The sequence below is a fragment of the Nothoprocta perdicaria genome, unplaced genomic scaffold (genome assembly GCF_003342845.1).
Source record: "Nothoprocta perdicaria isolate Ctin4 unplaced genomic scaffold, notPer1 scaffold_162, whole genome shotgun sequence".
Taxonomy (NCBI): Eukaryota; Metazoa; Chordata; class Aves; order Tinamiformes; family Tinamidae; genus Nothoprocta; species Nothoprocta perdicaria.
Genome location: NW_020454783.1, coordinates 347779 through 358681, shown reverse-complemented (window position 1 = coordinate 358681; position 10903 = coordinate 347779). Strand labels below are relative to the sequence as shown.

Below are 10903 nucleotides of genomic sequence, written 5' to 3'. Positions count from 1 at the left end.
GATGGTTACGAATATAACCATGCGGTTGTATAAAACAGAAGCAAATAGAAGTCTCCTAATCCAAAATATTTCATTTTGTTTTTAACCCACCTACTATAGTAGTAACTTTATGATTATATGCAAGTTGAATATCTTGTGCCATGAGTATTGTGGAAATAAGTTTTTTTTTTCCCTTGACAATATTTAAAAATATGAATCTGTGTAATCACAATGTGCATCTTCTYTGACCATTGCTATATCTTCCACAGAGCTGTTATTTGTCCAAAATTGGTAAATGCTACTGCTGTTAGGATAAGAAAGAGCAAATAGAAAAATCAAAAGMATTTGTATAATAATTCTGATTTTCTTATTGCTGCCATTACTAAGAGAAAGAAGAGGMGATCCATCCATCTACTAGACAGGTATAACTAAATAAAAGTATCACTGGGAAAAAAAAAAAGAAATTGCATGGAATTTTCAGAAGCTTTAAGTATTATCCTTCACTATTTTAGTTTCAGTCAGTGTCTTTTTAGGTTCCTCTTTCCTCTGAATTTGCCCCAAATTGTGTGATTTTCTCTCAGTCACAACTGTTCTCCCTTAGTTCTCCTGCAGAACCTTTTTGTCATAATAACATTCCACCCAAAACAGCCCCCATGAGACTAAATCAATCAAAGCCATAAAACAGGAATGTTTTTGTCATGCCGAGCCCTACAGCTTGAGTCTTACAGTTAGAAAACTAGCCATGACAAAACTGGATCAGCTAGGCCATCTCCATAGCCACAGCCAGCTACTCTAAAATCAACACACTTTCTAATCTGAGCATAATTTGAGCAAATAATTAGATGYCTCCCTTCCAGGAACTTTCCCCTTTGATGATGTGTTTTTCATGGTGAGTTTATTTTCTGTATGTGCTAGAGTAGCATTTTGGGCAGGGATCCCTCTGTATAAGAGACTGAGGGGGAAGTGCAGGAATAAAAGCAAGCCTAGTGTGCTAAGCACATCAGTATCCCTGCGTGATTTCACACCACCATTGACTATGCAGGTCCACACAAGTCAAGAGAAAGCTCATGCAGGTGAGCAGAAGTCTGGCCTAGTTTCACCTTGTGGTAAGGAGCAAAGACACCCAGTGCAGGTCAGTCTTGCCCTGCCCAGCTTCAKGCCACAGCTTCTCCGTGCTGTCCCCATGGAGAGGGAAGCTTTGGAGAAGGCAGCTCTAGAGACACCAGAGAGCAGGGCAAGAAAAGCCCCCAAAACATGAGTTTTTGCCCCCCTAGTGCAGTTGTTGTCTTACAAGCGAATCACTTGGATCCCAGAAAAGTCCGGGTATTGCTGCTTTCCTTGGGGGCCTCGTGTCCCTGCGAGCAGAAATCCACTTTTCATTAAAAGAGCCGTTGGGGAACGTTGTTGAAACTGATACCGCACAAATAGATGTTCCTCGCGCGCTGCCTTCCTGCCCTGTAATGGCTCGGGCATTAGGGACTTGGCGGGGGTGGGGGGGCACGCTGCTGTTGTCCATTTACTTTAGTAAAGATTGCTATTGAATGAAACCTTTAATGGGGTGTTTACGATGCCTCTCAGCTAAGAGCTCGGTCAGCACGCTCGCCGTGGAAGAGTCTTTCGCTCCACCTTGGCGGCCATTAGGGAATCGATGAAGGTGGTGGCGGGCCTCGTGGTCAGCGCTGCCGCCGCGGGGCTGCCGAGGGCCCCAGCCGCGGCCACTTAGGGAGCCTGCGGGTCAGGCTGCTGGGAAAGCGACACTCCCGCCGGGAGCACTGGCGCTGGACACCACACCCACAGGGTTGGCCTGCCCGGCACGGCACGGAGCTGGCGGCCCCTCACCCTGCCTCCTAAACCATGTCCCTAAGAGCCACCATGCCAGATAAGCCACGGCCCAAAGTGCCTCATCTGCACATTTCTTGAACACTAAAGGGACAGAGACTCTGCTAAAAACTGGATTTTTTTCAGTACTATCCTGCAGACTGACCATAGCAAGACTCGCGTGACTGCACAGTATTCTCTTTAGGCTAGCCTGAGGCCCATCCTATGAATTTCAGACTTGCTTTCCACTGCTGCAGCAACTAAACTGGTTTACAGGGTAGTCACCATCAGGAGAGCTTGTCTGATATAGAGCAGCCAGGAGATGGAGATGGAGAGGCTGGTCCTGCTGCAGAATGGGCCGAGATACTGCAGAACTTTCTTAAAGTGCTCTGAGATACCTCCAATGTCAACACCCAACCTGGGACACCTCAAAGGAATMCAGGAAGGGCTTTCACCTGACAAATTCAAGTCTTTGTAAAGCTTGACTTGAACACTCCAAATGCGCAGAGAGTTGCTGAAAATCTTGATGTCAGGGTTTTACATGAGTCCAAAGCAGAGAAGAGAGCACGTGTCTCTTGCCGCYTCTCCTTGCATCCGGCTGAGGTCTTTCAGCCTGTGAGCTAAGGAGAGCCACAAGAGAGGAAGAAATTGCAGCAAGGAGTAAGAGGAGCAGCAGGAAGGAGGGAAGTAAAGGAGGTGGTGGTGAGCTTGCAGGAGAAAGGCCAACCCCAGAGCATGCAATAGGCACTCAAGAGACAGGGTGCCTGGAGAAGGTCTCCCGTGGTCAACGAGAAGTTGGGCTCTAACCAATATTTGCTTGTGGCATTAGCTTTACTCCGCTAAGCTCCTGGCTGCCTTGCGCTTCCCTCCGTGTTTAACCACCTCCCTGTGGCCCGGCACCACAGCGGGGCTGGGGGCGTTGGGCACCTGGACATGCAGCCGGAGGCGGCAGATGTCCCTGGAGCGGCCTTTGTTCCCTTGCACTTGCCAGCCTGGSCTTTGGGACTCCCCTTTTGTTTGTGTCTCGCCATTGTCATTCACTGAGGGGCTTTGCAGGAGCAGCACACGCACATCCCACACATCCCGCCACCCCAGCAAAACCACCCCTGGCCATCACCCTCCGCTTTCCATCTAGATCACTTTCCAACCAGGATTAAAAATACCCTCCTGCAGAAATGCAAAGCCCTTCAATCAGTTTCTCAGAGGGCTCGCTTATCCCCGTGACTTGCCTCACTGCTCCTGCTGGCAGAACCATTTTTAATCACGTTTAGGAGAAGGGCGATGAAAACTGGGAAGTGGTGCTAAAACCATCACTTAGGCCAAGCAGTGCAAGAAACACGTTGCATATAGAGTACTGCTGTCTCGAGTACTGTGGTGCACAGTGCTGCTCGAGCACGTGGGGAGGGGACGTTATGCCCTCATGGGTGGCCAGGAATGAGTTTTGTACTGTCCACTAGTAAAGATGGGAAACCTCTATCACATCTGGGCCAGGTCAGGGAAACAGCAGCTCCTGGGATGCAAACAAGGTGCAAGACACAGAGACACTCCCTAATCTAAACCTAATCTCTCCTAAACCCTGTCCAGCAAGAGCATCAATATGTTTGCGCCGGCAATCACTGCRTTTCCCTCACAGGAGGGTAAAACCACCCTGCTCCCTCGCTGCCTTCCCTGCCATGGGCTGGCAGAGGCCATAAAAAAAAAGTCTATAGTCCATTAGCGTTTGCAACAGCCCCAAATAATTTATTTATTTTTGTTCTTTCCATGAATTTTAAAGTAACAGTCTTAATATATCTACATAAAACATTTAGATATACAGGCTTAATATGCAAGATAACAAGTAACCACAGCATAACCACAATCATGAATACAAGTAAAATCCTTCACACATTTTTTATATACAGCTCGGCAACACAGAACTGCAGGACAGTGCCAATATTTTAGTATGAGGTATTTGAGAGCCCCTGATGCAGAAGCAAGCACGCAGCTAAAAGCATGACAAATGAAAAGGCACCACTTAAATGACTGGTCACTCACCAGAAGCAAAGAGATACAGCCTGTGTGTAAGGCTGAATGTAGGTTTATTTTTCACAGTACCTCTAATCCGTAGCCAGAATATTTACTTTATTGCAGAGTAAATGATGATTTCACCAAATCCTGATTTACTGAACCAGCAAAGTCTCTGCGAGCAGAATTCACATTCCTGCCAGCTGGGGTTTTGCTTGCTTGGGAAGAAACCCCTCCATGGGTGCAGGCAGGCAGGCAGCTGTGATAACCATGATCCGGGTCCTAAACTATCTGCACTTCAGCAGGGTTGGAAGGGAAAAGAGCACACAAGCAGTGTGATAATTTTCTGCTCTGAAGGGAATTCTACCTCCATAGAGCTCACTGGGTCAGGGTCCCAATGTGGACAAAATGCTGCTTTCTGTACTACAAGAATCTTTGGTATTAGAATATTCAGAACAAAGCATTGATCTTCATCCCACCTATGGGACATTGTACAAACATAAAGTATGTATGTACATACAATATTAGCACTTCATTTATTTCACACCCTACTTAGTGCTGGGCCTCAGTATTTCACTTACAAGTAAGTGGTTTTATAAATATTCAAGTTTTTTAACCATGAGAATAATGAGAACAATGCAACATCAATGCACAGAAAAACATACAGAAATTAGTGCAAACCAATATACATATTTATAGATATACTATCTACAGGACATAATAAAATACGCAGGTAACATTCTTCCAGTTACAACGTCTATGCTGTGTTTAAAGTAATAATGTTAAAGTTGGTAGGCACAAAATAGGATCCATCTCCTGTACCTATGTGCAAAGTTCTAGTTAGTCCTAACTGAGGTAGGATATTAAAAAGGAGCTTCATTCTCCCAGTAACATCAAACTATCCAGGTTAATTCACGAGACTGCAGCCAGGGCTTCTGTTATGCCTCTGGATGCAACCCAGGGTCCTGTTGACAGGGGAAGCTCCACACACAAGCACAGCCCCTGCCCAGGGGTGCAGGGAACCAGCACCAGCCTCTGCATCCGTTCTGATGCTCCCTGCACTCAGCAGCCCTTCAGCCCAGGCTTTTCCCTGGGCTCACCTCCATGTGAGCTCACAGGGTGAATGCCATTTTGCTAAGAATTCCTCCTAGTTTTGGAAGTATATTAAAAAAAAGGGAAAAAAAGGTTCAAACACCTAAGTTTCCATAATGAAATTATTCTACCCATTTATCCATTGCAATGTGCAGAGAAATGGGGTCATAGAGGGTTGGTACGGATGGGCAGCATGCCTGAGATGTTATTTTGAATCCTTCGCCAACATCAGAATAGAAAGCAAAAGCAAGAATCGAACCTGAACTTTCAAGGAAAATATCCTACAGAAGAACTTCTCATCCTTAGCTAAATGAATAGCTCTTTCAATAGAGTGAATGGCTTTTTATGAACTTTTTTTTTTCCCTAATAAAAAATAAATAAGTACGTTAAAATCAACACAAAAAAGCACAGAAATTGGTCCTGAGCTGGCTGCACAAACAGCGGGATATGGAGGGTGAAACCCTGCAGTGCTCCCTTGCAGGCTGAGCAGTTCCCGCAAGCTGGAGAGGGGATTTTGTGCACGGAGAGCTGGGGGGCTGTGGTGTCTTGGGCCGGTCGCTCCTACCCTCAGGTTGCACCTCAGCAAGAGGGGAGGCTTCTTCCCCCCTTTCCCAACAGCGCTGTCACGGGGCTGATTTCGAAACCTTTGTTCCTGCAGACCTGAGGAGCAGGAGATTTTCCAGGGCCTTCCGGAGCGCCGCCAAGCGGAGGCGGCAGGACCCCGCGTGCCCGCCAGGCCCCACAGCGGAGGGGAGGCCCGCGGCTCGGCGGGACGCCCGCGCGGAGCGGCGCCGGCGCTAGCGGGCGGCGTGGAGCTGCGTGTGGAAGCGGAGCTCGTCGGGCTGCGCGAAGAGCTGCCCGCACTGGGCGCAGGCGCAGCCCTTGTCGCGGCCGTGCGTGCGCCGCACGTGGCTGTCGTGGGCGGCGTGCGAGGCGAAGGCCTTGCCGCAGTGCTTGCACTTGAAGGGCTTCTCTCCCGAGTGCTGCCGGATGTGGGTGCGCAGGATGCTCGAGGCCGTGAACGCCTGCAACGGCACCGAGCGCGCGGGGAAGGCGCGGCGTTAGCAAAGCCCGGGTTTGCGACCCACCGCGTCAGCCAAGCCGGGCCCTTCAGCCAAGCCRGGCCCTTTGGAGGCGCTGCTCTCCCGAGCACAACTCCAACAACAGCGCCCACTCTCAGGTATCCAGAGCCAGCCCACAGCTCCCGGCCACGAGGAAGCCAAAGCCACCGGCGACCAGCCCGGCCGCAGCGCCGTGGCTGAGCCCATCAGCTACACAGMGGCCAGGGAAGGGCTTCTGACCTGAGACACCACCGGGCACGTCCCGCGCCAAAGAATAAGGAGTCCGGTCAACACCGTCCTAGTTAGCCCCGTATTGCGTGCACTGCAGGTTGCTCCCAGTGCAGGTTCCTCCCTTCCCGTTTTAATCAGAATGTGAAACTCTCATGTTCACATATATTGGCTGGGAGTTCAGGTGTCAGAAATGACCCACACAACCCAATGTGTCTCCATCTTCCCGCATTTCATCACCCCCCTCCACCATATTCTACTACTCTTCCTTTGGTCAGACCTTGCAGCCTTTTCTCTCTCTCCAGCAGCAAAAGCCTTCTGCGTCTTTGGAGAAAACCCTCTAAATGAGACTTTAGCAAGGATGCTGCAGAATAACCCAGGTTTTCCCTTTTCCTGCGAGAGACCTTTAGGACCCCCTTACCACTTGCAGACCCCATAAAATTGCTCTGGCTGCTACTCCTACTGCCATTAGCAGTCTGGGAAAAACACTTTGCTATAAGTGGAACTGCTGCATACGGGGTAGGCAGAGGAAATTTTTATCCTTGCTMTGCCCTAGCATAGCCCTGCGGTCTGAGAAAGGGTAAATAAAAATCTTATCCATGAAAGACCTACCAGAGGCACCAGGCCCTGGTCCCAAGCGGGACATGCCCTAGAGGGATCTGCTATTGCAGTATCATGCACATAAACCGCTCCACGGCTTCAAGGTGAGTCCCATTCCGTGGCCCCTTCTCTGGAGCGCTCGATCCAGAAAAGGAAAGTTAAGAGGAGCAGGAAAAGGAGCGCGAGCAGCCCCGGGTGCAGCGCACGGGGCGCCGGGTTGGGTGCTCACCCTCACCTTGTTGCAGTACACGCACTTGTAGGGGCGCTCCCCGGAGTGAACCCTCATGTGCTTGTTCAGACTGGACGACTGAGAGAAGCTCTTCCCACACACTGAGCACTGAAAAAATAGCATTTTATATATAGAAAAATATATATAAAATAGCATTTATATATATATGCACATATATATAAAGAATATATATGCACATATATATATAAAGAAAATACTCAAAGTTAACAGGAAGCATAAGACAGCATAGGTGAAAAAATTGTTAGGATGGGTGCAAATATTTTAATACATATTTTTATAAACAGACACGAGTAATTTAAATAGCAAGGTGATTTAACAGACTGAATTTTAATGCATTTTAAGAAAGATTTTAAAAAGGAAAATTCTTCAAAATTTCAAATCCGTTTTTGCATATAGTTCAAAAATCATTTAATCCAAATCATTATTTTTCTTCAAAATGCATCAATGTAAATAATGCTTAGGTTAATATTTTTACTCAGCAACTAAGTTAATCTATTTTTTTAGCTAAAAGAAATTTTAAAGGAGACCTCAAAATAACTCTCATTTTTCAGACACGGTCAGTCACAGCATTTCGTCTGCAGCTGGATTTTCCCGAAACGCCTCCCCGCAGGTCAGTGCAAGGTGCAGCCCTTCACCTTCCGAGGGCACCAGCAGCCCCCTCAGCAGGTGCTGCCTGTCCCAAATTGCAATAAAAACCAGTTCCAAGCGCACCGGAGAGACTTGCACGGACTTGAGGGAAATCTGCATGAGGCCATAAATCACTTTTCTGCTGCGACTCTTTCAAAAGAAATCCTYGCTCCTAAGTCTGAACTAAACTAAGTCACGACTCATTTTTTTGCATACATCTATTCTCATTCAAATACAGTATCTGTTCGGAACAAATTTCTCTTCCTGTTGTTTTAAAGTATTTTTCAAAGTATGCATTCCAAAATAAATTCTCTATGGAAGACAGAAGGAAAGAGAGAACAAAAGTGAGGAACACAACGTATTTCAAACTTCACGTTCTACAGAATGTCATTTAAAACCTCTGTTACCGCATCAGGGTGATAGCCTGACATTGCAGTATTGCTGATTTGTTTCTAACACTTTTCCTGAGCAATTCCCATTATTCCAGTGCAAAGTATAAGATGGATATTTGGAAGGTTTTCGGGGATGATTTAATGGTGTGCGAGAGCAGGAGGAGCGGAGCCCAGGCAGCCCTGAGGTCCAGCRGGGCTCTGCACGCGCCGCTTTCATCAAATCCAAATAGATCTGGGGGAAAAGCACTAAAAACCACACGGAAACATCCAGAAATCCTGGAGAAATATGTGCTGGCTCCACTGGGGCAAGTGAAGCTGCTTCGGGGCTCTGCTGGAGCCAGCTGCAGCATCACCACCMGGCTGCTCCGCCTGCACCAGGAGGGCTTTCCCCACAGGAGGATTCCCCGCTCCAGTCCAGGATTCTCCCTGGTAGTTCCCCTTTCAAACCCTCCCCAGCCCCGCAGGGTCACTCAGTTAGGGTAAATTCATTAACTCCTTTYGCTCATCTCAGCGGCATAAGACAAATTCTTCCTTTAGCGGCAGAATTCTTCCTTTACACTTTTCCAAAGTGCCAAGGAAACCGAAGCGAAGGTAAGCGGGGGAAGCACATCAGCATCTTAACCTCTGCCAAAATAAGCTAATTAAGGGCAATAAATTAACCTGGAGAAGCAAGACCCGCGGGAAGCGGGCTGGCCGGGCTTACCTTGTGAGGCCGGTGCTTTTCGTGGACGTGGAGAATGTGGATCCTCAGCCTGTCCCGCTTCTCGAAGGAGCGGCTGCAGAGGTGGCAAGGGAATTTCCTGTCGCCCTGGTCCACGCAGCGCGTGTATTTCAGGTGCTTGTCCCGGTAGTACTTGTAGGCAAACACCTTGCCGCACCGCTCGCACTTGTAGCTCTCGCCGGCCTCTGCACAAGGGAAGGGAAAGAGCCGATCCCGCCGTGACAGCGCAGCGAGAAGGTGGCAGTCGTGAATCCCCCCCTCTCTCCGAGCTGCTGCTCCATGGAAGCTGCTGCATGGGATCTGGTAGTGCAGATTCACGGAGCTGGGGGGCTCTGCCCCGTTTGCCCCCACAGCCCCCCCTTAAGGGAAAGGAGGCACAAGAGACCCCTGGCTAACGAAATTCCCGTGTGTGGCCACTGACTTCAGCAAGGACGGGATTCCAGCYGTGCACTTCCCTAACGCGGGGGGAATATTCGGAAAAACTGCCTTGACGCCCGCAAYGTGAAAGGTTGGGGGAACCAAACAGAAACAGTGCTAGATATTTATTATCATCATTGTCCAAAAATTTTACCATTGAAAAGCAAAAAGATAACTCTGCCTATCTTTTCTAAGATTTTCTAACTACTGTAGCACAAGAATATGTTTTCGTTTTCTTTTGTGTTTCGATTCGTAACGACCAAAATGGGAAACAACATAGGTAACTTTGCAAATATCTAAATATCCTTTTATGCCTTCAGCACAACACAGAGAAGTAACTTTGGCTTTAAGCCTTAAAACTGAGATCAGTAATTAACCAGCGCTCTGGAGAAGGCACCTTAAAACAACAGCTCCAAATGCTCCATGCAGAGTTTTGCTAAATTCTCCTTTCTTTCTTACCGCTGCACTTCAAAAATATATTCCTTGACAGCTCCAGCATTCCCTGTGTTTGCACAAATCCATTTTCTTCATGCCCAAGTTTTACTGCTACGAATGCCACACTTTCTACCTGMGTACAGCGCTCCCAGAGAGGGGACACGCGTGTCCTCTGCAAGCGGCATCGGCACTGCAGGACTGGGATGATTTTGGGCTGCCCCGTTTGCTAGGAGCAGTAATTGCAGGAAAGGTGCCAAGGCTGGGCACGTGCGACTGGGCAATTAAAACGGAATGAAGCCAGGAATGCCCCAAAGCCTCTTTCTTTCCTCCCCAAAGGGGTTCGGCTGCAGGAAGGGCTGCCGCGGAGCGGGGACGGATCGGCCGCTCGCTCCGCTGCTCCCCAGGGCGCTGTCAGGCAGCACCAGATGTTTTACAGCCACCCAATTACCACTTCTTACTCCCAAAGCAAACGAAAACAAGCAGCAAACCCCAGGGACRGGTGCCAGGCTCCAAGGGGAGCTTCACCCAGGGCTGACAGCAGCCCTGGGTGTGGGTTTTGATCGAGCCTCCCGGTGCCGTGGCTCTTTTGGGATGCTCTTCTGGGATGGCTGGATGAGAAGGTGAACTGGAGGGTCTTTTAAAGCACCGGCAGGTGCCCTAGGGCTGGACAGGGCTCGAGGGGATTTATTTCTCACCTTCAGGTTGCTGCGGGGCTCTCTTCCCGTCGGGCATGCCCTTCAGGCTGATGGGGATGCCCAGGAACTGCACGTAGCAGTCCCCGTACCACACGAGCAGCTCCTGCCTCGGGAGGATCTCCTTGCAGCTCTCGTAGAAGATCTGGCCCTGGCACTGCAGGGCCGTCAGGTTCTGCTCCTCGGGGAAGCGGGCGCAGTTCACCAGGGACATCCAGTTGCCCGCGGCCCCCCTGCCGTCGATGAAGTGGCTCAGGCGCCCGCACTCGAAGATCTGGGCAGCAGAGGCGAGCGCGGGCTCAGCGCCGAGCGCTCCCACCCACGAGCCACGCGGTGGGAGCGCGGCCACGAGCTCCGCGGCGCCTCCGCGGACACGGGGGCCCGGGCCGCGGGGTCCCTACCTCCCACATGAGGGAGTTGTCGTCGTACGTCTTGATCTCGCTGGTGTTGACCACCTTGCCGCGGAAGGGCCCGAAGCGCACGCCCTTGGCGATGGGCTCCGTGCAGAAGACGCCGAGCTGCGACACGTCCCCGCAGGCTGCGCGCAGCACGGCCAGCCCTGCGGAGCGGAGCGGAGCTCAGCGCGG

The 10903-nt window shown here is 49.8% G+C and overlaps 1 protein-coding gene across 1 annotated transcript in view; it reads right to left on the bottom strand.

Moving 5' to 3' along the window:
* Positions 1 to 5690: 5690 nt before the first annotated feature.
* PRDM14 (PR/SET domain 14) overlaps positions 5691 to 10903 on the bottom strand; it is a 6016-nt gene continuing 803 nt past the window's right edge. The window contains exons 2-6 of the mRNA XM_026035601.1: positions 10718 to 10875; positions 10320 to 10590; positions 8755 to 8957; positions 7018 to 7119; positions 5691 to 5918 (exon numbers count right to left, since the gene is read on the bottom strand). Of these exons, the coding sequence (XP_025891386.1) occupies positions 5691 to 5918; positions 7018 to 7119; positions 8755 to 8957; positions 10320 to 10590; positions 10718 to 10875 (962 nt within the window). The remainder of the gene's footprint in view (positions 5919 to 7017; positions 7120 to 8754; positions 8958 to 10319; positions 10591 to 10717; positions 10876 to 10903) is intronic.